Source organism: Terrapene carolina, unplaced genomic scaffold (genome assembly GCF_002925995.2).
Source record: "Terrapene carolina triunguis isolate 2854851 unplaced genomic scaffold, T_m_triunguis-2.0 Scaffold194, whole genome shotgun sequence".
In the NCBI taxonomy this organism is placed as follows: domain Eukaryota; kingdom Metazoa; phylum Chordata; order Testudines; family Emydidae; genus Terrapene; species Terrapene triunguis.
Window position 1 is genome coordinate 4664383 of NW_020664545.1, and position 25874 is coordinate 4690256.

The following is a 25874-nucleotide window of genomic DNA, read 5'->3' on the forward strand; positions in this document are numbered from 1 at the left end:
AAAAAAAAAAAAAAAAAAAAAAAAAAGCCGCGATTGCGATCTGCGGCGGCAATTCGGCGGGAGGTCCTTCGCTCCGAGCGGGAGTGAGGGACCGTCCGCCGAATTGCTGCCGAATAGCTGGACGTGCCGCCCCTCTCCGCAGCGGCCGCCCCAAGCACCTGCTTGCCAGGCTGGTGCCTGGAGCCGGCCCTGTATGGACCCCCCCACACACACTGGGGGACCCTCGCTCTGCAGCAGGGTGAGCTAAGACCCCTTTGCTGGCGCTGAGGGGAGCTGAGAATAGACCAGAGTGGGCTCTGCCTCCCACTCCCCTTTGTAGGCCCGTGGGGGGTTGGAGACTCCTGCACTCAGCGCACTCCGGGAGCGGGCCGGGGCAGGCGGGAGCTCTGAGGGCATTGTTCACGGCTGGCTGCCCAGGCGGACCTGGCATTGTGCGTGTCCGCTGTGCCGTGCACGGCTCCCTGCCGCCCCGTCGCCTCCAATCGCTCTCTGCGGTGCCCACCCCCAGGAGTCACTCCTCCCCCCTCCCTCTGTCCCTCCCCTTCCCCCGCTCCCAGTTTGAAGGGGCCGCCAGGAGTGCAAAAGGCACCGGAGCGGGCGGCGTCGGACTCGGGGAGCCCCCACCACCCCCTGCCCAGGGCACCGTGCTGCAGTTCTTCACCCGCCTGCGGCGTCACGCCAGCCTCGAGGGCGCCAGCCCCTACTTCAAGATCAAGAAGTGGAAGATTGAGAGCAACCAGCGGGCGTCCAGCCTGGACACCAGAGGTAGGTGCCCCCCCCCCCCCCCCCCCAATCCTCGCGGGAGTGAGGGTCAGTCCTGGACCCCGGTGGTAGGGGCCACCCATCCCCCCACCTAGTTGAATCCAAACTCAGTGGCCACTCAGGGGCCCTGATGAGCCTTTGGCTTCTCCCCGGCGGCTGCCAGCCACAGGGGCCGGCGGTCCCAGTGTCAGGGGTGCTCGTTTCTGTGCCTCATGTGCCGGTCTGCCCAGCTCCCATCCCCTGGCACCCCATGGGAACGGCTCCCGGTCACTGCCAGGTGGTTCTGTCTAAGGCCACCTCCGCTGTCGGGAGTGGATCCCACAGCCCAGCTGGGTCCCTGGCACATTATTGAAGGCGAGTGAACAAGCCGCAGGAGATCAGCCCTGTCCAGAGGGGTCAGAGTGGTTAGCCTGGGCAGGGTCCGTTACCCAGCATGCCCAGGGGGCGAACCCCATATTTGCCACGGGAGGTGCTCGGGGTGGGGGCTGTAGGATTAGAGCAGTGAGGTGATCCCTGGAAATGGCCAACGAACGCAGCAAAAATGACCCAGAGCCCATTTTGCCTTGTAATTACGTCCCTCCTGCTTCTGCCTCCACCCCCCAGCCCCTCCCCTCTCCTGGTGCTCCCCCCTAACATCCCCCCCTTGCCTTTGCCTGCCTTTCAGGCTCACCCAAGCGGCGTCAGTTCCAGAGGCAGCGGGCGGCGAGCGAGAGCATGGAGCAGGAGGACAGAGACGCCCATCAGACGGGCATCATCCAGTACATTGCCCGGACAGATGACATAGCCTTCCGCCCCATGGCTGGGCCCTTCCTGCCATCCCCCTCCAGCCCCCCACCCTCTCTCGGCAGGTATTTTTCAGTAGATAGAGGGGATAGGGATGGCTGGGGCAGGGGGCACTAGCCCAGGGGGTGGGATGGATGGTCTCATTCCCAGATGTCAATGTCCACCCCCAGGAAACCAGGTCATAGGCGGAGAGAGATTTCAGTCCCCATTCACACTTCCCTTTGGAAGGGCCCTCTCATAGGGCGCTCCTGCCCCCCCACTTCAGGCATCCTCTGGCATGACAGGAGCGCCTGCCTCCATTTCCCCTCATTTCAGCCGTACCAAGCACACAGTCTCTCAACGTCCCATGCAAAGTTGCACCCCTGGGCGTATTTTATTGACAGGCACGTACAATCGTCCGGAGAGTGCTCACTGTGAAACCGCTCTCCCAGTTCCCACAGTAAAGCAGAGGAAGGTACTGCAAAAAGGGGGGGGAGGAATAGCTCAGTGGTTTGAGCATTGGCCTGCTAAACCCGGGGTTGTGAGTTCAATCCTTGAGGGGGCCATTTAGGGAACTGGGGTAAAAATCTGTCTGGGGATTGGTCCTGCTTTGAGCAGGGGGCTGGACTAGATACCTCCTGAGGTCCCTTCCAACCCTAATATTCTATGCTTTTCCACACACCCTCTCCAGGGCCATCACTTCCAGGTTCCCCCACCCGGGAGTCCCCCAGCGCTCGGTGCCCGGTTCCTCTCTGCCCTGGTTCCAGAGCCCCCCGCCCCTCCCTGCAACCCATCCCCCTCAGAGTGACCAATCTCATGACTCCTTGCCAGCCCCCTGGCTCTGATTCTGTAGCAGGCCAGCCCCTCTGCTGGACGCCTCCCCCTTTGCTGTGCTCCTCCCATCTGCCCATGCCTGCCTCTGGGTCTCTCCCTTTGCATGGCCCACCTGGTGCACTGGCCTCTTATTTCTTCAAGGGCCAGAGTCGCCCCATGACAGGCCCCCCCCCGTAGGTCTGGGGGTGAGGCCCCCAATCCACCCAGAGAGACCTGGAATTCTTCCTCAACAGCTCTGGGGCAGCAGCTGCCTGGGAGGTGTCATTCTGGGGGCAGGGCAGGGGAACGGGCTTGGCAAGGAAAGGGACGCTGGCGCCGGACACCCACCCTCCCTGCGGGGTGACTGCCCCCTGGTGCTCTTAGTGCCATCAGGACCACACAGGGCAGAGATGGTCACTCCCTTTGCCCAGCTGTACATGTTGGCACATGGAGCTGCGTAGCGGAGAGTCAGTCCTGCCCCAGGCGTGGGATTGGGGCTGTCTCCTGCTACACCTAAACCCCAGGGTCAGCTGGAGAGATACCCAGGGCAACCTTTATCCTCTGCCTAGGCCTGGACGGGGCAGCAGGGTCAGAGAGGGAGGGGATGCTGAGGGGGGAAGGCGGGGTGGGGGAGATGGGGATGGGGCAGAGAGGAGGGGGGCTGGTAGTGGGTGTGTGGGGACCAAGAGGGGTGGGAATTTCTGGTTGCAAGGACTTGCAGTTGGATTGTAAGAAATGAAAATGTCCCTGTCACGTGCCAGGCTGGTGCCAGCCCAATGCTGGTCCAGCGCCTGCCTGCTGCTTCCCAGGGCAGCCCCTCTGCCCTGCCTGTGCTATAACACTAGTGGGTTCTGCCCCCAGGTTAGAGCCAGCAGAGGCGGGCGGGGGCAGCGTCCCCGAGGCGCCCAGCACGGAGCAGCAGACCATCTACCACGACATCTGGAGCCTGCGGGCCTCCCTGGAGCTGTATGCCTCGTCCGAGCAGAGCAACGACCGGGACTCCGTGCGCAGCGATGGGGGCGACAGCGTCTGCTCGGCCGGGGGCGGCATCCCCGGCTTCCCCTCTTCCCTGGAGGAAGCCGAGGGCCTGGACGAGCGGCCGTGGGCCCGGCCCAGGCAGGAGAGCGCGGAAGCAGAGCCGGGCACACGCAAGCTGCTGCAGATGGACAGCGGCTACGCCTCCATCGAGGCGCCGAGCCGGGCGGGTGAGGACGGGCGCCCCAAGGACCAGACGGCCTCAGAGAAGCGCATCTGCTTCACCAGCGCTGGGCGCAAGGGCACCATCTTCGAGAGCTTCGAGGGGCACGAGCCTGAGGAAGAGGAGGAGGAAGAGGGGGCGGTGGGGGGGCCGCTGCCCCACAGCCCCCTGGCCTGGTCCCCCTATGGGCAGATGTTCCCAGCCCGGGACGCGCTGCCCCGGCGGGACTACAGCATCGACGAGAAGACGGACGCCCTCTTCAACGCCTTCGTCCGTCACGACCCGCAGTTCGACGACTCGCCCCTGCGTGCCAAGCACCGCTCCCGCACTCACCTGCGCAAGCAGTGGCAGCGCTCCAAACAGTACAGCGACCCCGGCGTGCGCTACCCACCCGCCCTGGAGCGCCACCGGACCCCGCTGCGCCGGGGAGACAGCCTCAACTACCCACCGGACAGCCGCTACCACGGCACCCTGCCCCGCATCGTCCGCGCCGAGGAGGCGGGCGAGGCCGGGGACGGCTCCGCCGTGGCGGACGCCGACGCCAAGATCCAGGTGATAGAGGAGGAACCGTCCGAACTGGCTGGAGACCCCAAGCTGGCTTCCGATCCCTACGACGAAGACTGCCCTGGCAATGGCCATGGCCCGGGCTGCGGCCCCCAGCCCCTAGGGGCTGAGCTGATGGACAAGATCATGGGGGGCCTCGAGGACAGGCTGTACGGGCACTTGAGAAAATCGAGAGAGAGTCCGGAGTGTCTGGTGGCCGTGGCCTCTCCCGACCACAGCCCCGTCTAAGGGGCGGGGGAGCGGACCGAGCTCACTCATCCACTGAGTCAGGCTTCAGGGCTTCAACCCCTTCCACAGCTGGCACTGCCACCACGTTCAGGGCGTTCGAAGGGCGGCAGGGGGGTGCGGATCTGCCTGGACAGACGTGCCCCGTTCGAGGGGATCGGGCTCTGTCCGGACGTTCCCGTCACCTTGGAATGGTCCAGGGCAGGGGGCAGGCTCAGCCCGCCCTGTTTGAGTCTGGAGTGGGGGGTCCACTTGGATGTACCCACTGCATTCAAGGGCTTTGAGGGGCGCAGATCTGTACAGAGGTACCCGCCACGTGGGCGGGGTCCAGGGGGGCACAGATCCACCCAGATGTACCCACCCCAGGGTCCTGGGGGGCACAGATCCACCCAGACACACCTGCAATGTGGGTGGGTTCCAGGGGGCACAGATCCTCCCAGACCCACCTGCCCCATGGGTGGGGTCCAGGGGGGGATCCCCGGTGAAGCAGCCCCTACCCCCAGGCAGGCCTGGCAGCCGGAAGGGGTTGTTACGGAGGGGAGGAATGTTTGCCAAAGCAGGCGACTGTTTTTAAGGCACCTGTATTAATAACCCCCGAAACTCTTACCTCACGCCGTAGAGCTGTGTAGCACATACAACCCCCCCCCCCCAATCCTGGGGCACGGCCCCCTCCCCTGCACACCCCACGCTCCCCACCCTCCTCTCTCTCTCTCTGATTTTTTACAAGCAATAACGTCTCTGTCCGGAATCGTCCTCGCAAAGAAGGGACCGGGGCTGGGATCCGCGGTGCTGGGAGTGGAGGGGGAGGAGAGATGGGCCAAGCCCCCCCGGAGCTGGCGGCCTCCCCCTCCTTTTGATTTTGTCCACACTGAAGGAGGGGGAGGGCAGCTCCGAAATTGCTCCTGGAGGGAGGAGTCGCTGGGGGCAGCAAAGCGGGGGGGGGGGGGGGGGAGTTTGAGGGCTGGGAAAGCTGCTGCCCCCCCTTGTGCCAGTCACTTCCCTCCTCCCACCCTGGGGGAAACCTCGAGCCAGGGCAGGGCTCGTGGGCTCTAAGCTGGATGCTCTGGTGCTAGGACCTACGGGAAAGGGGGCACATGGAGCCGCTGGAGAGGGGCCCAGGGGGTGATGGTCCATAGGGGAGGAAAGGGGGAGTGAAGCTGAGGCTTCCAAGCGGACAGGCCCTTCAGCAACTGCTGCTAGAAAAATCTCGTTCTCCAGGTGCCAAATTGAGGGTGGGCCGGATACCCACACAGTGCCATGGGGGGGGCAGGAGAGGGCAGGAACTAGAGCCTATCCCAGATGTCACTGCTTCCTGGGGGAGGGGGGAATGCTTGCTCCCCATTCCCCCCAAAACTAACCGGCTCCCCCTTTCTCCCTCCCTAAATTACTGGGCCCAAATGGGAGAGGGGCCTGGATCTAGCATGTCTCGGGGCGGGGGGGGGGGGGGGGGCGGCTGGGGCAAAGGGGGAGGCAGATCTCCCAACTCCCCTCCCCCCCCCCACCACCCCCTTCCCGAAAGACCGCCCCCCCCCCTCCTCCTCCTTCAGCCCCCCCCCCCCCCCCGTTCTCCCCCAGGGAGCAAAGCAATGGGCTTTATTTATTATTTATTGATTTTTATAGAATTGGATGGATTTGCTGCTCCACAGGGGGCGGGTTCAGCTTTTTATTGAGTTTTGTTCATGTCTCAAAGGATAAGAAGCAAAAAGCTTTATTATCCGTAAGACTCGGTCAGCGCAGGGGAGGGGGAGGGGCGGGGGGGGAGGAGATGCCAGCCACACGTATCCCCCCCACCTTGGTGCTCTCGTCACCCCCGTTCCCGGCTGCGCTTCGACCTTTGCATGCGATCAAAGAGGCCGGGTCGTTCCTCTGCAGAGTCTGTCCAAAGCACTAACATGAAACCACAACTCAGCCTTTTTAAACCTATAAAGAAAGACCAAGTGTCGAGAGTTTGCTGCGCTTTGTTATTGCCTAAGCGCCTTCCTTCAGCCCCCCAGACGTGGCCAGGGCCAGCCCCTCGTTGGGCCAGGGGTGGGATTGGTTTTTCCAGAGTTTATTGTAAATGACACGGCCCATGCTCCAGTGGCCTCCCGGGCAGCGCGAGGGGCACCAGACGGGCTCCCAGGGCAGGGAGCTGAGGGCAGAGGAATTCTAGCTAGGACTAAAGTGCCAGGTTTTGACAGCAAGGAGAGTGAGTCTTGCCTGGGGCAACTTCCCCAGGGCTGGGGGCCCTGGAACTTTCCAGCCTGGAGGGTCCATTTGCTCTTGCTGTCATTTACCCCACTACTAAGGGGGGGGAGGGGCCTGTTCTGCTCTGGGCATGCCCCAGTGCCCTGGGGTGAATGATGGCACTGCAACTCTAGCCCTAAACCCGAGGGGAGGACGCCTTCTGAAAGACCCATTTTAGTCCAACCCCAAATTCCTGGGCCAGAAGCAGGACCCTGGCCTATGCTCGGGTTCAGACTGGATGAGCACCCCAGGCCCTTCCAGCCCGCAGAAACTAGGACTTGCACGTCCCCTCTCCCCTGCGACCCCTTCCAGAGCAGAAAACACCAGCATTGGAAGCCATTCCTGCAGGCAGCTTCTGCTCCTGCAATGGGGGCCCGGGAGCACAAGGCCTCTGCACGGGCTGAACCTGCCTTTCTACGGACGACCCCTCCTAGCAGAGCCCGTTCTGACTGCTGGAACGGAGCCCAGCGAGGCTCAGGGGCTGACAGCTCCTTCCAGGGCTGGCGGTGAACGCTGGGCCCTCCCCTGTGGGCCTAGGAGGGGTTGGGCCCAGCTCCCCGGGGCTGGGGAAGGGGCTGCCCTCTCCAAGAAGCTGGCAACTGGTGAGCACCACAGGAGGAGATAGATGGGCAGGGCCCACCCAGCACTAGCCGTGCAGCCGCTGAGGGAAGCTGGAGGGTGGGGACAGGACTCAGCAAAGGCACCGGAAGCCTAAATTCATCCAATGCATGGAGAGATCTCCTCCTCCAGGAGGATGGAGGACGACACAGGCCGCCAGAACCTGCAGAGAATTGGGGGGGGGGGGGGGGGGCGGCGAACGACGACTATTTACAGTGCGCTAGACCAGGGGTTCTCAAAGGTCATTGCACCACAACCCCCTTCTTACAACAAAAATTACTGCATGACCCCAGGCGGGGGGACCGGAGCCTGAGCCCACCCAAGTCCCGCTGAGAGGGCCAAAGGCTGCCCCGGGCAGGGGGGTGCACGAATGCCAAAGCCTGGGGCCGACGCCCCAGGGGGTGGAGCTTGGACGTCAGCCCCAGTAGGTCTAAAGGCCAGCCCTGGCGACCCCCTGAAAACGGGGTTGTGACCCCCCGTTTGAGAACCGCTGCGCTAGACCCAGCGGCAGGCCCAGCGGGCAAGGCGCGGGATAGACGAGCAGGATTCCTGCGAAGAGCAAGTACAGGGAAGGCCAGGCCCAGCTGCTGTGGCAAAGGCTGATTTCAGGGACCAGCTGCCCTGCTACCCCATCCCTTATATGGGGACAGCCCTAGGCCCTCAAGGATTCAGCAGCACCACTGGCCCCTGCCCCCTACAGCTGGCTCAGGGCAGCTTTGGCATCAAGAGCAGCCGCAGGGTGTTCCCTTTGCCTCCAAGTGTCCAGTGGGGTGCGTTCTGCTTGAGGAGCTCGGGCTGAGCTGGGGGGCCCCCCTGCCACAGCCACCCCAGCACAGACCCAGCCTTAGCCTTGTGCTACAGGCTTTTCCACTAAGGAGGAAGCCAGAGAGGAGAGATTCGTCTCTACTCCGGCTCAGGCCTGGACTCTCCCTGGCCTGGCAGGAAGCAGAGAGCTCCTGAGCGGGGTGGTGCCGGAGACATCCTGTGCATTTGGGGACCAAACAAGGGCAATGCTAGATCTTAGGGGGAAGTCAATGCTCCACCTCCTGAGTCTCTGCCCATGCCACTCAAATCCCGTCCATCTATTCCCTCGGCCCCCTTGCTCAGCTCTGGTGGCAGCAAACTGGGCGCGGCTGCTGCAGTGGGGGAAGGAGCCCAGCCCAGAATGGCACCACCGAAGGCAGGAGCGGGGTGGGGTGGGTGGGTTGTGCCATTGAGAAATGCCTTCCCTACCTCGGGAAACCCCAGAGCTCCCAAGCTCTCCCTGTGCTAGCCCCTCGGGCCCCCAGCCGTCCCAGCACTGGGAACAGAATTCAGGAGACCCCGCTCCTCCACCCGCAGATAGACCAGCGAGCAGTGGCCACCCCAGCCTATGCAGGCAGGACAGCTGGGTCTGCTGCCAGCAGCTGCCTGCAGCAGGACGACCAGGAGAGCCACCTCGCAAGATTGGTTTATTTTCTTATAAAAAAAAATAAAATAAAATAAAAAATACTACTACTAAAAGAAAAGACGCCGCCGAGCGCAGTCCAGTCCCCCTCCCAAGCCCTGGGCAGCATGCAGTTCTTGGATGGTCTCACTACCTGGTTTTTTTCCTCGTCGGGTTTATTTTAAACACATCACGATGTGTAGGAATCTCTAAATATACCGCAAATATAAACAAAACAAAAAAAACTGAGGAAAATATATATATATGTATATCTAGAACAGTAGTCTAAAACATAAAGTGCACAGCCATGGCTTTACACAATTCTACTCAGCGAGGGTGGGCGGGGGGGTCGCCCCCAAGCCCAGTGGGGGGGGAGACCTCCACCCAGGCCCTCCCCCACCCACCTCACCCTCCAGATCCCAAATTAAAACAGAGGTGGTGTCTTGATTGGCAAAGAGTTGATGCAGAGGAGGGGCCAGCATGGGCGTAGCTGGGGAGAGAGATGGGGGGCAGTCGAGGGCTCCTGCCGGCTTCGGGGGCCTGGCGCCGCTGAGAGAGGGTTTGGGAGAGGGAGGGGCGGGCGGTTCTGTTTTCCTCCAGGGTTTCTCTTTTTGGATTGCAAGCATAGTCCGCTCCCAGGAGAGACGGAGCTGGGGCGTAGGCTGGCCCAGGCTCCAAGACAGGCTCTGGGGAAGAGAGGAGACAATGTTAGAGGTGGATGGTACATGGGCAGCAGGCTGGTGGCACATGTCTGATTTTCCCCCAGAGCGGCTCTGGCCTGGTTCCAAGCCCAGGGGGAATGGCACCGCTGGTGACTGGGGGCACCGCTGGTGACTGGGGGCTCCGGCTGACTACAGCGGGGAGCATGGTGTGGGTTACACACACACAGGGGTAAAGTGCCAGGCTAAGTCAGCAGCCACCCCGAGGCCTGGGCCTCAACCTAACGCTCTCCCATCACCCAGGCAAGAGAGGGAGGAAGGGTCTTGGGTGGAAATTCCCAACAGCAGCAGCCTCCCATCCTACACCAGCCCCTGCAGCCCCCACTTTGTCCAGCACGTCTTGGCATAGGCAAAGCCCAGCTGTTAACATACAGGCACCACTGAGCCTTCAAAGGAACGTGGACACAGCAAAGAAAAAACGGTGGCGCTGGGTCTCTGGCTCACGCCGTGTAGCTGTCTGGGCTGAAAGCCGGTGAGAGGCCCGGATCTGAGAGTCCCACTGCCTATACTGCTGGGTTTAACCCTGCAGCCCCAGCCAGATTCGGTGTGCAGTGCAGAGGTACCCCTAGACAGTCCTTCCAGAGGCCAGCTCTCACTAAGACGCCCCTGCAGCGCCGAGAGTGAGCCCCAGGGACGAGGGGGGTGTGTGATCAGGAGACCACAGCTAGGGCAGCCCCCTCCTAGCCAGGGCAGGAGCCCCTGCCCCCAGCCCTATAAAATATCCTGTGCTTCCATCACACCTTTCAGCCGTCACGCTCTCCCAGTGCTTCGAGGTGGTCAGTCTCACTAACCCCCCTGGGGACACCGAGGCACAGAAAGGGGAAGTGACATGCCCAGGGTCACCCAGCAGGCCAGTGGCAGAGTCGGGACTAGCACCCAGGCACCCTGACTCTGTGCCTGTTCTGTAAAACAGGGCTAGCAGGGTTTTCTGCCTCACAGCTAGGGGGTTAAATCAGATGGGGGAGGGAGGGTATTTATGACCCAGAATTAGATTTTGTTAAAAAAAGACTCTACGAACACCCCCAGTGCTGAGAAACATCCCTGTTCAAAGCACCAGCAGAAGACACTCTTCCACCTGCCCCCGGCAGCGCCAGCCTGCAGGAGAACCAGAGCAAGGTAGGGTAGGTGCCTGACCACGTGGTTAAGGAGCCCTCGGTTCGATTCTGCCACCAGCTCTCCCTGTGACCACAGGCACCTCTCTGGCCTCAGCTGCACAATGGGGATAACCAACCTTCCTTCCTCTCATTAGCTGCCTTGTCTATGGAGATTATAGGCAGGGAAGGGGCAGTGCCTGGCACGCCAGGAGCCCCCATCTCGGAGGGGGCACTAGGCCACTCCCCAATCACACTGATCCAACTCACTGCTCTAGTCTCCTTCTCCAACATGAGCAGCAGGAAAACGAGTTCAAAAAGCTGCATTAAGGGCAAGGAACAGATGAGGTTGGTTTGTTTCGTTTTTAAGTGTTTCCAGGTGTTAACCGAAGGGGAAGGACAGTGGCAGCCACTGTGATTGTAACCTGCCCGAGCCCCTTTGATTAACCCTGGGGAATTATGCTTTGAGATCTGACTGCAAGGAGCTAGCCAGGCTGGAGGGTCAATCTCCAGCACGGGGGTGGAGGGAGGGAAAGGTTCCAGCACTAGGGCGCTGGGTAGGAGGGAGAGGAAAGCCAGCCGAGATCTCCCCCCACAGTGCTAGTTCCCCGCCAGGTGACTCACTCCCAGCCATGAATTAAACATTAAAGTCGCCACATGGGCCTGGTACGTCGGCCTGCCAGCTGCAGGGGGAGGAACGGGCTTTTATTCCTGGCTTTTTTCACCCCCCCAAAGCTGGTCAGGAGCCAGATACCAGCAGCCCGGCCCCATGGAGCGTGTGTGACGAGAGCGAGCGGGGACCAGGGATGAATCAGCGCTGCCTGCGCTTGTGTATTGGAGCTGCCGGAGGGGGTGGAGGGCAGGCAGGGCTCTGCAGCTCTGCGAGGACCACAGCCAGGAAGCAAGAGCCATGTGCGTCAGCCGGCTGAGATGGGCAGTGGGATGGCACGGCCACCGGCCCATGCGCCTACCGCCTGGGATTAGAGATACAAACCCCGGTACTAAAGCCGCTTTCCTGGAGGCATCATGCCCCGGCCGTTTCAGGGGAGCATCAGCAACATGGGAACTTGTGGCTTAGGGTGTGAGCATGTGGTAATGGGAGCTGGCCCTGGGGTGGGGATGGGGGTTTAGCATGGTGGGACCTTAACCTGAGCCCAGGGGGGAGGCATGGGGCAAATTCTGTGCTTATGCCAGCGGCTCTGGCCTGGCGTCTCAGCCGTAGGGCAAGGCTTCTTCTGACGCACCAGCTCTGCCGAAGCGGCCCTGTGGAACAGAGGCAAGGCCATGGGGGTGAGGGCTGAGGGTCAGGGCAACGCCCACTCCCTCCCCACAGCCACAGGGCAGCAGCTGCAGCCCCTCTCGGCTCAGCCAGACGCTGCCGGGGGCGTGTGCATTTGGCACGGTTTCCAGAGGGCAGCTTGGTGCTTAAGGCCCACGGAAAGCCGAGGGGAGTTGGGGACCACGTGTCTCTTTGGCATTCTGCCCCTGTCCCCTTCTGCAGCAGGTGGTGGGGCTGCAGAAAGCAGGGGATCCATCACCCACCTTGCCTGAGCAGAGGAGCAGCTGGGGGATGGAGCCCTGGGCCAGGAGGACTCAGCGGGGCCCCCTTGCTACACCAGCCACAGGGGGACTGACTTAACCCCTTCCTGGAAGGGGAACGTCCTGGAGGCAACAGGCAGACTCAGCCTGTTCTCCTGGCATCCTGAGGGCACTTCCCATATGCCAGGGCTACACGGTGTGGGGACAGTGGAGGTTCTCCAGGGGTGAATACGATGGGCCTTCCACTGTCCCCCAGGGTTTCCTGTGCACCTCGGGCAGCGCCGCTCTGCAGTTGCCTTGTTGAGTCCCATTCACCCTGGGCCTGCTAACCACAGGCAGCTGAACTGGCCACTTCCTCAGGAAGCAAGGGGGGTGGCAGCTGGGGGTGTGCGCGTGGATGGGATTCAGGTCACGGGAACCTGAGAGGGTGTTTTGCTCCTAGCCTAGGAGCCAGCAGGAGGGAGCAGGACAGGGAGGCTGGTGCAAATGGAGGCAGGTTCTCAGCCCGGTTCCATCACTGTGGGACCCGGGTGCCGACAGTGAGAGCGGAGTGGTACCAACCCTGCCCGCCACACCCCAAGGGCAATGGACGTTGCCCCTCCCTTTGGCTTCCAACAGCTGCGACCAGCCCTGCGAAGGGCAGAGCCCCCAGCGCCCTGGGCCACCGGGACACAGCTGCAGTGGCGGGGCTGGGGTGTCCCTGTCCGGGGTGCTGCTTCCCTCAGAGCTTGGCCATGGCAGATGGAGACTCCCGCATGGAGGGGCCCCCCCACATCATTGGGGGAGGAAGCAAAGTAGCCAGCTCCTTTCTCCCCCCAGGAGCTGCACTGCTCGTAACCCCCAGCAGGCTTGGCCGTACTCAGACGGCTCCTCCCTCCCCTCCGAGGATGAGGGGGAGGCTGCGGGGGGGTTTGCCGGTCACCCCCCATTGCCTATGGGCGGCGCAGGCCGCGTACCTGCGAAGAGCGCGCACACGTCGGGCTCACTGCTGCTTGCAGGTGGAGAGCTTGCGGATCTTGCTGCTGGCCGAGCAGGCCTTGCGCGAAGGGTTGGACGAGGCGCTCGCCCGCCGCTCCGCTTTCGATTTGGTGCTCAGCTGTCCCGGCTCTGTCCCGTTCATGCACACCGGCTTGGGCAGCCCTTTGCCGCGGTTCTGCCCGTTTGGCGCGGCCTCCTCGTCAGGCACCTGTCCTGGAAGGGAAGCAGGAACCAGGGTCAGGCAGGTGGGAGAGGGGCCAGAGGCGGGGAGGTGGTGTGCTTAGCTGAACACCAGCTCAGCGCAACTCCCATCCTGAACTAGAGCAAAGATCCACACGCTTCCTGGGATTCTCTCGACATCTGCTGCTCCTCACAGGGGCATAGGGTAGGGGTAGTGGCCCAAGCCTGGGGTCATTAGAGCAAGGGATTCCCAAAACACAGATGTTTGCAAAACTCACATCGTGGTGGTTTTTTTTGCACACACCTGGAGCTCAACCAGTGCCTCTAACCCTCCTAAGAGCAGCCAGACTGGGTCAGCCCAAAGGTCCATCTAGCCCAGCATCCTGTCTCCTGACAGTGACCAATGCCAGATGCCCCAGAGGGAATGAACAGGTCATCAAGTGATCCATGTGGGATTTCTTTGAGCCCGGTCCTGGTCCCCACTGCCCCCTTGGGGCAGGAACACGACAAACTTTCCCCTGAATAACGTTTGTAACTCCAGGTCAGCACAAGCTAAACCAAGGTGCCTAAGAGAGAAATGCGCATGTACAGCAAGGCTCAGGCTGTTACCAGCTGGAGGGGTTCCCGGCAGTCTGGTCTCATTGAGCCTGGATGGCTCAGGGTGATCTCCTGTGGCCGCTGAACCTGGTTACCCCCATGCCCTTCCCTCACCAGCTTTCACACGTTCCTCACATCCTGCAGCGGCTCCCTTTGGAAGCAGCATTTCGGAGCTAAGAACGCTCCCTTCACTGTGTGTCCCCTGGTGGGTCTGAGCGGAGCCGAACCCCACATCCCGGAAGCGTACGAGGCACAACCAGGCAGCCCTACCTTGCTGCAGGGGACAGATGGGTTGATGCACTAACAGCTCCCGCAGCGGGTTCCTTCATCTAAAGTGAGCGCCACTAACATGACATCTGGGACTCGGGGAGGGAAGCTGCTGGCTCCCCATCTGGAAAAGGGGCTGAGCAACCCAGATCAGGAGAGGGTCGCAGGGGGAAAACCAGTGTAAGCCAAGCAGCAGGAGAGGCAGCACGAACTCGAAGCAGGAGCTACTTCAGTAAGGTTGCAATTCTCCCCCACGCAGAGGCCTCTGTGCCACTTATGACCCAAGGGCGGGCGGGCGGGCGGGGCTTGTGCTGGCCCCTCTGCACGGCCGTGAACTGCACCCCAGCTACCTTACAGAACCCCGATCGTGGATCACCTCCCCCAGGGCCGAACGACCCAGCAGCAGCTCAGAGGAGTGACTCAGCGCTGCAGAGAAACCGTTTCCAGTGGAATCAATTTCACAGCCTGGCCCCATTCCGGCTCAGGTAACGGGTGTTTGGCGGGGAACTGGGGGAGTGACATTAAATGAGAACGGCAAACACCCACCCAGCTCAGCGGGGCCCAGGGCGCTGAGGCGCGTACAATGCCCGCCGGCTTAGCCTGCCACGCTGCTCACGCTACCCCCGTCGGACGCAGGGCTCGGGAGGAGAGGAGTTGTCAGATTGCTCGTCTCTCCCCACTCCCTGCCTCGCCACCAGCCCCATCCAAGGTAATTTCCATCTCGCAGGAACGTCACGCTCCAGGGCCCTTCAGTTATGACTCAGAGGCTTGAGTGGAAGCGAAGGCTGGGAGGCGATTATGTGTAATTTTCTTTAAAAGGATGCGCAGATCCTCTCCCCGCCAAGGCCGTGTCACGTCAGCACTATGCTTGCGCCAACCATCACCCCACCTCTGCCGAGGCCCCAGTGGGGGGGGGGGGGGGGGACCCATGGGGGGGGCGCGGCGGTTCCGGGGGGGGGGGGGGTGTGAGAGAATCTCAAGGGGTTCATCTGGAATGGCTTCGACTCTCCAACAGGGGGCACTGCACCACAAAGCCCGGTCACTGCACGCACACTCCTCCCAGAAGGGGTGGCCCTGTGCTCACCTGGCTATAGCTCCGTCTGAGGCTGCATGTCCCCGCACTGGGGCAGGCTGGACAGCCTGGGGATTTTAAGACGCCAGGCATAGGGCACCCACCAAAGAATCCAAGCCCCAGAGAGAAGGGTTGCCCAAGGGTAGCACAGTGCATTCTGCCACACCCGGGCACGTGTCCAGCCTGTGCCAACCCCAAATTTCCCACAGGGCAGCATATTACCCCATAAGCCTGCTGAGCAGGTTGCCTCTCCCCCCAACAGGTCTGCAAATCCCCCCCTCCCCCTTGGCTTCGCTCTGATCTCCCCTGCCTGCCCCCCATTACTGCACAGGCTTTAACATGTACCCCAGTGCTAGGCATTTCAAATCCTCATGGCAGGTGGCAAAAAGTCATTTAGAAAAGCTGGACATGCACAAGTCCATGGGGCTGGATCTAATGCAGGCGAGGGTGCGGAGGGAGTTGGCTGATGTGATTGTAGAGCCGTTGGCCATTATCTTTGAAAACTCGTGGCGATTGGAAAAAGGCAAATATAGCGCCCATCCTTAGAAAAGGGAAGAAGGAGAATCCGGGGAACTACAGACCGGTCAGCCTCACCTCAGGCCCTGGAAAACTCATGGAGCAGGTCCTCAAGGAATCCATTTTGAAGCACTTGGAGGAGAGGAAAGTGATCAGGAACAGTCAACATGGATTCACCAAGGGCAAGTCGTGCCTGACTAACCCGATTGCCTTCTGTGATGAGATAACTGGCTCTGTGGATATGGGGAAAGCGGTGGATGTGATATATCTTGACTTTAGCAAAGTTTTTGATACGGTCTCCCATGATATTCTTGCCAGCAAGTTAAAGAAGTATGGGTTGGATGAATGGAGTATAAGGTGGACAGAAAGCTGGATAGATCATCGGGTTCAACAGGCAGTGAACAACGGCTCGATGTCTAGTTGGCAGCTGGTATCAAGCAGAGTGCCCCAGGGTCGGTCCTGGGGGTGGTTTTGTTCAACATCCTCATTTAAGATCTGGATGATGGGATGGATTGCACCCTCAGCAAGTTCACGGATGACACTAAATTGGGGAGGAGAGGTAGATATGCTGGAGGGTAGGGATAGGGTCCAGAGTGACCAAACCAATTGGAGGATTGGGCTAAAAGAAATCTGATGAGGTTCAACAAGGACAAGTGCAGAGTCCTGCACTTAGGACGGAAGAATCCCATCCACTGCTACAGGCTGGGGACTGACTGACTAAGCAGCAGTTCTGCAGGAAAGGACCTGGGGATTACAGTGGATGAGAAGCTGGATATGAGTCAGCAGTGTGCCCTTGTTGCCAAAAAGGCTAACGGCATATTAGTAGGAGCATTGCCAGCAGATCGAGGGAAGTGATTTCCCCCCTCTATTCGGCACTGGTGAGGCCACATCTGGAGTATTGCGTCCAGTTTTGGGCCCCCCACTACAGAAAGGACGTAGATAAATTGGAGAGTCCAGTGGAGGGCAACGAAAATGATTAGGAGGCTGGGGCACATGACTTGTGAGGAGAGGCTGAGGGAACTGGGGTTATTTAGTCTGCAGAAGAGAAGAATGAGGGGGGATTTGATAGCAGCCTTCAACTACCTGAAGGGGGGTTCCAAAGAGGATGGAGCTCGGCTGCTCTCAATGGTGGTAGATGACAGAACAAGGAGCAATAGTCTCAAGTTGCAGTGGGGGAGGTTTAGGTTGGATATTAGGAAACACTATTTCACTAGGAGGGTGGTGAAGCACTGGAATGGGTTCCCTAGGGAGGTGGTGAAATCTTCATCCTTAGGGGTTTTTAAGGTCTGGCTTGACAAAGCCCTGGCTGGGATGATTTAGTTGGGGTTGGTCCTGCTTTGAGCAGGGGGTTGGACTAGATGACCTCCTGAGGTCTCTTCCTGCCTTAGTCTTCTATGATTCTATGATCTCAGAGCATTCATTGGTAGCAATAAGCCATGAAGCGGGGGAGGGGACGCTTTGCTTCTACACACACACACACACACACACACACACACACACACTTCCAGTGAATTCTTCTCTTTCCCTTGAACGTGCATGCAGATTAGTCTAGTGAAACGGCCACTGGCCTGCACATTGCACTGTATCGCTCTCACTGCCACGCAGGGAATGCATCCAGCCCGCCTTCCCCCAACCCCAGCATTTGCCTTTCACATGGCACGGCATGGGGGGGGGGCGGCCCACACGGCAAGGGATGGCAGAACCCACGCAGAGGCTCTGACCCAGGAGAGGGAATGTGATAGCATACAAAAGCATGCCATGATCCAAGAGCTGGAAGCACAAGCTGGCCAAATTCAGGCTAGAAATTAGGTGTGTGTTAACAGTGAGGGGTATTACCCACTGGAACATCTGACCTGGGAACGTGGCGGATTCGCCATCCCTTGAAGCCTTAAATCAAGATTGGACGTTTCTTTCTAAGAGAGACGCTTTGAGCTCCACCCCAGGATATGGGCCTGAGGCAGGAATCACCGAGTGAAGGTCCCCGGGCTCCGTTCGCCGGAGATCAGACTAGAACAGCATCACGGCCTTACAAATCTACGGCTGTCAGAAGCAGGTTTAGCTCCTTGCTATCAGAGCCACAATAGCAGCTGCCAGAGAGAGTGATGTGGAAACCACGGCCCATGGCTCTAGAAGGGACGTAAAGCAGGGAGGGCCCCAGTCACACTAGCATGGACTAGCCCCTTTGTTTTCTCTGCGGAGGGAGCACAGAGTGGGTAACACCATTCAGAGCAAAATGGTTTTTGCTCTTCCTCCTGCTGCAGTTCATTAGCTTGATTTTTTAGCAAGACAAATACCCTAGAGCAGGGCCAGTCAGGAGGTTGCAACCACTCTCCCTTTTCCTCATATCGTTCAATGGGGTGGAGGCTCCCGGCTAGATTTTGGCTACATATGATTTGGGGGGCACGGGTGTCCTGCTCTGGAAGAGATTGAGACCCACTTCTCTTCAGCAGCCCATTTAAGACTGAAGATTGGTGCTGTGGGGGGAGATCTCCTAACCTCGGGGTGATTTCTGGACAAGCATTTGCCCACTGCCTGTCTGAAGGGGTCCTTCCTGCATCAGTTTCACATCCAAGGCCATTGTCCCAACGCCCCGCCTTACCTGCTGGAGAACATCCCAGGAAGTTGGTTTTGTTTTGCATTCCGATTCTGGGCTGGCTGTGGGAGTCCGGTTTCAGGCCCAGGTTGACATTTTCAGGGATAATTCACTACTTTTGGGTGCCCAACTTGACAGCCATTGGGGCCCAGCGCTGGGACTCCAGCTACCAGCTCAGCACCCCATGACAATCAAGCCCCCAGAGGTTCAGGGTGAGCACCCAACCCGAGAGGCCAATTTTGGATAACATTGGTTTAAGCGCCTTGCATAGGAGCACACAGGGAAGACAGTGAAACCCAGCTGTCCCAGGTCACGGTTTGTGCCAAAAGCAGCGTGTGATTCTGGGAGGCCCAGCCTGACACACAACACAAAGTGCTGGGCACCACCCCCCTCTGGCAAATGAGGCCCTTTTAGAAATGTGTCATGGTGGGACCCCCAAAAAATCAGTAGGCTTGGCCCACCCTGACAGACAGTATATCACAGCCGCACCTCCCCACGGAGAGAATTCAGGATTTTAACTCACTTCTCGCCAAACCCCAATGATGTGGCTGCAGCACCTCAAATAACCCTGCTCAAAGCACAGCTGAGCATTTAAAGCTCCCCCTCTTCCCTGTTCATCTGAACTCGAGCCAAATCAATTAACGCTTCCAACCGGAAAAAAAAATCGGACTCGTTCATCTGTCTTTTGTGCAACGGCTCCCTGCCCCCCAAAGGAGGATTCCAGAAAGCGTCTCTGGATTTTGGGGGGTGGGGGACACACGAACATCCCCCCAAGCTAATTTGATCTCCTTCCTCAATAATGGAGCGTCAGCGGCTCTCAATGAAACTAAAAATTTAACACTTGATGGAGTTCGGCATCTTTCCGCCCACACGGAAGCCTGTGACCCACTGTGCTGCGGCTGTTAGAACACGCATTATTCTACCTTCCCATTGTCAGCAAAGCGGCGGTACAAAAAGAGAGACGACAGCCACGGACAGCGTGCGTGTTTGTCCTTGCCACCTTTGGGGCTTGCCAATCATTCGGTCCAGCTCACGGACACAAGAGCGGTTGCAAATGAAAACGCCTCTTTCCCAAAGGACTTTCGCACCGGCTGCGCGCGTGCACACAAAGGATAGAAATACACTTTTGCAAACATTTGACACTTATTTTTAGACTCTAGTCACGGCTTCGTTTTCCAGCCCCTTCCCGGATGTCAGGGAGTGAAAACAAACAAACAAACATAAATACAGCGGCCATTTGTCTCCGCATGAACCACAGATCGCAGTTCAGACTGAAGAGGGTTAACAATGGGGGATGGAGGATGCAGGGCGCATCCCTTTTAACCTGAAGATTTGAGACAAAGCCAGCAAGCAGGATCCCTAACCTCACTTAATGTCGCCCTTGGAGTTGAAAAAGGCGGACACCTCTGGAAGTGATGGTTTGTGATGTGCCAGACACCATAACATGCTCTCTCCAGCAATTTCCTCCGAGGAGACGTTTAACAGATATTGAGCGAGGGACACCATGTTTAAGGCTCTCTGCAGAGCAGCATAAATCTTTAAAGAACCCTTCAAAAATACAGCACATTGTTAAAGCCCCTTCTTCCTCTGATCAATGTAAGGTTTAATGAGGCTCCCTCCCTCCTCCCCCAACAGAGCTCCCACCCCCGCCTATGAGTCACTTGTTCGCTTGCTCTGCTGCCCGATGGAACCACAGCTCAATTGATCAGAGTCATTTGCAAGTTTTCTATTTTAATGGAATTTCACTCTTAAAAAGTGAAGGCTGGCAAAGCAGAGCGGAGTTCACGAGGCTGGGAAGGGAAGATAATCTGTTCTCTTTGCAAGCTGTCCCTTGATTTCGGGAACGAACACACACACACACAGCTTGTCCTCTCCCTCCTGCTCCCCAAACATCCATTCCTAGGGAAGGTTTCACTCACCGGAACTGCAATCTGCATGTTACAAGTTCACAGATGCCATGGCCGGAAGGGATCAATGTGATCATCTAGTCTGACTTCCTGTGTCTGACAAAGGCCACAGAACTTCCCCAAATAAGTCCTAGGGCAGATCATTTAGAAAAAAAAAAAACACCCAATCTTGATTTAAAAATTCTCAGTGATGGAGACCCTGGTGAACTGTTCCAATGGTTAATTATTCACTGTTAAAAACGTACACCAAATATCCAACCCTTTAAAGCGGCTTCCCTGTACATGCAGTTTCACCGTATCCCAGTTCACTGGTACCATTATAATTGCCTTAAGACCCTTCAAATAGGGATGGCTATTAGGGAGCCCTGTGGGCTGACCATCCCTCGGAGGGACTGATCAGAAGCCATGGGATAAAGTGGGCAGCAGGTCTCTTTAGTCATGTACCCAAACTTGGATCAAACCAGCTTCTGGCAGGCACACGGAGGCGGTCTGCATGTACTTTGCCTTCCAACCTTTGTAGGTCACACACACAGGATAAGCCAAGCCATAGCTCATTTGTTTGACTTGAGAAGGGTCTGTAACATATTAATCAGGAAGGAACTGATGCCTCTGCTGAAATAAAGGGCACTCTACAATAGCTGAGCAGTCAGGGATGGGGCGTTTCAGGCAGTCGCTCACACAGCGCTTTCCTGCGCCAGCTATCTGATCACCCCTGTACAACTGTTCTTTAGGTAACTGAGGTTCTAGGAACATCAACACCCAAGTCTTAATACATCTTTTGTTGTGTTACCACACCCAGGTAATGGCAGTGAGTGCTGCTCTGTGCAGCTGCTATTAACCAGAGCGCTCTATCCCTCTGAAGATGTACAAAGCATGCAAGAGAACTCCAAACATCTTTCAGTAATTTGCGTGTCAGCTCGCTGAGTGACAGCTCTTATTTGGGTTTAAACGCTGTTTGCATCAGAAGCACATAATAGCAGAGATGGCTGCTCCAGCTACAATCTTCCCTTGTTACAAAGCACCTGCCTGCCGAGGGCATAACATCCGCTGAGATGAGCGGATGAACGCTGCTGTCAGGATAGCGCTGATGGAGGCGCAGCCCTGCCCAGCGCAGGGTGCTGCACATGCAAGGTAAAGAGTGCTGAGCACGGGGACCACAGACCTGAGTCCCTGCTGGGCAGCCACTAAGCATACATCTACACGTCTACCAGAGATGGAAAGCACACCTCCAGCTTGATGTCTGCACCCTAGATCCGATTGACCTAGCATGCTAAAACCAGAAGTGCAGCCGCAGCTGCACAAGCGGACGCTGGGGCTACCTGTGCAAATACCTGGGAGGGCTTGTCCTCTGGGTGGCTAGCCCATCATGCTGCTCATGCCACAGGCTACAATTCTATTTTTAGTGCACTAGCTCAAGCATAGCTAGCACGCGTATGTCTGCTTGAGTTGGAAATTACACCTCCAGCGCCAGTGCAGTTGTACCCGAAGCAACTCCTATCTAACAGCAGGTAGGAAGCCTAGGAGGACCGGCAGAACTAAGGGGCACATTAGCAGGGGGGCTGCACTTAAGACCGCGTCTCCTCAGACATATTCTAGACATGGGGGCTTGAGGCTTATCACCGCTCAGAGCAGAGCCTATGCCTAGTGCTTGGCTTTACTTGCACTGAACAGAGGCAACCTTACATGCCCTGCTGTGTGCCACAGAAGGAACCACAGGACCATGACCTCTCTTGCCTCTGTACATAAAAGGAACTCGGCACTCCAGCCTGGCTCAAGGAGGTTCTGCAGACTTGTGCGTGACCGGAACCAGAGCATGGGCCATCCCTGTGAACATGTTAACGTGTGATCGCTCTCTACCGCCGCACACGTACGCAGAGCTGTACCGTTTACAGCACTGAACTGTAAAGGAACGTAACAGCACAGAATCCACGAGAAATTCTTCAGTATCTCAGCTGGGGTGACAACAGGGAGGGGAACCCAGAAATACTTCAGGGTTAGGCAGTAAGAATTAGTGAGCCAGGGGGCCCAGGCGGCGTGGGGGCTGTACAGAAAGCAATCAAAGCAGCACAAGATGGAGCTGCCAGTCAGCGAGGGGCTTGGTCTCCCATGGTGGCAACAGATACCTGGATTAAACAAACCTTTCAGTACTCGACTCCCGATAAACTTTGTTTTAAAAAAAAAAGCTTCTGTATTAAAAATAAGACTCAAAATAGACAACTGCAGCGTTTCACTGTAGCAACCTATCGACAGAACTAACTAAGAGGGCGCAAGGCTGGTTAGGGTATGCATCGGTCACAGCAAGCGCCATTGGGACCTTCAATGCTGGTTCTCTCTCAGGTCACCTGCACTCTGGAACCTTATGGCTAATCTTTGTTTAACAAAAGGAGCAGACTCCCTCCTGGAACAGATATGTGGCTTTTTTAAAGTAACGGTGCCCTGTTAGTGGTGGGAAAGATCCTGCTGGGGCGCAGAGAAGTTAGGAGATTCCAAGCCAACACTATAGTTCAAGCATAAACGCAACTATCTGTTCTCTCCGGTAGCTGTAGCAAACTAGGCTAAACTTCGAATTCCTCTTCAACGTTCCCGTCCGCTGGCAGCTCAGCTTCCTCTCCAACTGGCTCGGCAAGATCCCTCATCTGCTCTGCTCTGTCCTCTCTAAGCCCTGCCTCCGCTTCCTCCTCTGAACCTGGGGAATGCACAGGAAAGCAACAGACCGTGGTTAGAAAGAGACGCTTATTCTCTACACTGGACCCTGGGCAGTGATGACACAAGGAGCTCGGCACTGTGGGCCCTTCGCTCGGCTGGTGTTAAGTACAACAGATCCATCAGGGAGAAGAAACGCTAATTTAGGGAATAAATTCACACGATTCAACTTCTCTGTCGAGCAGGAAGAGCTGGGTGGGAAGAGGGGAAAGTGGGGGCTCCGATTCCCACCATTCACTGCTCTAGTCCTCCAAGGGCTGCCACGGGAGCATGTGGCCCCATCAGACACAGGTAGGAGTTAGGGGGAAGAAAATACTGGCCAAGAATTTCAAACCTGGCTGCCTCAAGTGAGGCTCCTGTTGGAGCTGCTGGGTGTGTCTCAAAAAATCAGGTCCCTCATGTAGGTATCTAAATATGGCTATAGGGACCCAGCTTTAGGCTTCCAGGTTTGAAAGCACTGACTGCAGCCTCATAAGGACCCTCAAAGGAACAGAGGAGGCGCTAGCAGAATCCCTGTTCCAGGTCCCAGACAGTACAGGAAATATTCTGGCAAATTCTCTTCTCTCCTCCCCACCACGCCTGCTGTTAGAAAGGCTCTAGAGAGGAGGCAGTTTCAGGAGCCTACCGAGTTTTTACATGGAACTGAAAGAGCCTCCATGAAGATACCCAAGGAAGCCCTGGCTTAGTGAATGGTCACCTTTCTAGACCCTAAACATTGGTCAATGGTACTGGTGGAGTGTGAGGACAATGGGAGAGAATGCAGCCTTCAGACTAATCAGAACTTCTCAAGGTGTTGAGAGCTCTGCGGTTTGCCCAGCTGGTACTGGTACACAAGTCCTTATTAGAAACCCTAGTTATTAGGAATGACCGATTGTCACAGGGGAACCAGCACTTGGAAAATTTCACTCTGATGAAACTCCCTTAGTCTTGGAAAGCCAGACTCCACCCTGCCCAAGTACACGTCCACTTGACTGGATGTTTGCATGGACACTCCTCTGGGGGGATTTTACAAGGAGCTAAGACACTGCTGGCTTAGCTCACTTTGATCACTTGCCAAGGCAGCAGCAAACAAAGGAAAATCCTGGGCATGTAGCTGCCTGAGAGGTCAACCTAGGGCTGGGTTATTACCCCACGCCGTCAAATGCATAGGCCACTCAAAGCTAAAAGTTGCCCGGGTTGCCTTCACGGCACTCTGAGCTCCCAGGGATGAGTTCCCGGATCACACTCAGTCAGGAAGGACCCACAATCTGATCAGGGAGGCGAGGCACAATTTGTCCTAAGGTCTAGCTTCTGCATTGAGGACACCGATCTCACCTTTATTCATACCCTACTCAGAGGCAACGTGGGAGGGGGCGCATGTGGGGTCATGTGCCCCCCGGTTTGCTGCTTGGCTTGTACTGAGCATGCTCAGTAACACTGCTGAAGCCAGCTGCCCTCACTCTGTCTCCCCACTATCAGCAAGCACAGGTCATCTCTGACCCTACTGAAGTCCATGAGAATTTGGCTCAGTCTGGCAATCCTACACCCCAGGAGCTGGAAGTCTTCCCAAGAGCAGAGATGACCTATCCTCAGACACTTAGGATCACCTTGTCGTAGAGGAAGTCATCTCCTGTACCCTCTCCTTGCAAAGTGACTATCAGACCATCCATACCTGGATGAAGCAGAATGAAGACAAGGGGGCAACTGACAGACATTTATGGTACAGAGTTTGTAATCTATTAAGCAGGTAATATAGGAGCAAGGAGGTTGAGCAACTAATTTGATCGCTGCTAGTGTTAAGAATGAAAGTGATCAAGCCAAGTCTTTGTACTGTGCCCTCCCGTTGCCTTGGCCTGCCGGCTCTCAACATAGCCTTCATTTCTCTCTCTCCAGCCAAGTTCCAGGATTTATATGCACCCAGTCATTGACATTTCCAAAGCCAACTGGGGTATTCAGCTACACAATTCCCACTGATCAGCGGGAGCTGCATGGTTAAATGGACTATCTGGCTCTGAAGATCTCAAGCTCTTTACCGATTTTTAGAATTTGAGATTTTTTTCCTGTAAGGCAATTCTGTAACTAGACAGTTTCAGAGACGGGGGCAGGGGAAAATAAGCCGTAACAAAGCTGAAAGTTAAGCATAACTCTCTCAACGTCCCCTCCCCCCCACCCAAGTACGCCATCTGCTATGAATACGGAGTCATTATACCGGGCTTCAGAATAACTTTGAGATGGTCTTGTAAAATTGGCTGTGGAATGAAGCATGCTGAACAATAAAATCCAGCGGGTAGAGGCTATTACTGGATGCAATGAAGGAAATTGGAAAGGGTATCCTATTTAAGAAATCAAGGACCAATGCATCCGGATCACTATGGCTGGCTCAAAGATCGTGCATCATTTAATAATCAACAGGCTTCTCAGCTACTGAAAGCATTTGGCCATTCAAACCACGTTTTCTCTCCAGAAGGTTTTAAAATTGGCCTGAAACGTTACCTCCCCCTCCCCCATCCCATCATCTTCCTCTTGCTTACCTGGTACTGTGAAGTCCTGAGTGTAGATGATATCATCTTCAATGTCATACAAGTCATCATCCTCTTCCTCATTGTAGCCATGGAGATCTTCCAGATAAGGCACCACCGTCATACTCCTCCACCTGTCCTTTGTCTCTGGGCTAGGAGGTATGGGGACCAGAGCCTCTGCCTGAGTATGTTTCTTACGAAACCAGCTGCAAAGAGTCCAAGGCACAGAGTTTCAATGGTCTCCCTTTCGACAGGAAGCCCCAAGAGTCTGAGGTGCCCCCTACCAATCACATCAGAGCTATGTGGGTTTTTTTAATTAATGGAAAACATCTTGCACTGTTTTTTTCCCCTCGTAGGCTTCACCATAGGGCATAGTCTGGGGAGGCCAGTGGCAAAAAAAGGTGAATCCTGGGGCCTCTTGTCTCCACTGCTCTGCGGCAGGAAATAAAGTACGAGGTGAGCGCGCCACTCCTGAGGGCATCCAGGCCACTGCCTGCCATTGAGCTAAGGAGAACCTCTGATGGATCTACAAAACCGTCTCTTGCGTTATTGCAGCAATGGCTATACACCGCTAGATACACATGACCATGACAAATACCCACAATAGGATGGCTCAGGGG

General features: G+C 57.2%; 2 protein-coding genes across 2 annotated transcripts in view; one reads left to right on the forward strand and one right to left on the reverse strand.

The window, feature by feature from the left end:
- Positions 1-4412, forward strand: part of CBARP (CACN subunit beta associated regulatory protein) — an 11576-nt gene extending 7164 nt beyond the window's left edge. Inside the window, exons 5-7 of the mRNA XM_026655055.1 lie at positions 558-765; positions 1427-1610; positions 3199-4412. Of these exons, the coding sequence (XP_026510840.1) occupies positions 558-765; positions 1427-1610; positions 3199-4327 (1521 nt within the window). The 3' untranslated portion in view covers positions 4328-4412. The remainder of the gene's footprint in view (positions 1-557; positions 766-1426; positions 1611-3198) is intronic.
- A 4274-nt stretch (positions 4413-8686) lies between these two features.
- Positions 8687-25874, reverse strand: part of STK11 (serine/threonine kinase 11) — a 74066-nt gene continuing 56878 nt past the window's right edge. Inside the window, exons 8-10 of the mRNA XM_024204380.3 lie at positions 25267-25460; positions 12900-13134; positions 8687-9280 (exon numbers count right to left, since the gene is read on the reverse strand). Of these exons, the coding sequence (XP_024060148.1) occupies positions 12926-13134; positions 25267-25460 (403 nt within the window). The 3' untranslated portion in view covers positions 8687-9280; positions 12900-12925. The remainder of the gene's footprint in view (positions 9281-12899; positions 13135-25266; positions 25461-25874) is intronic.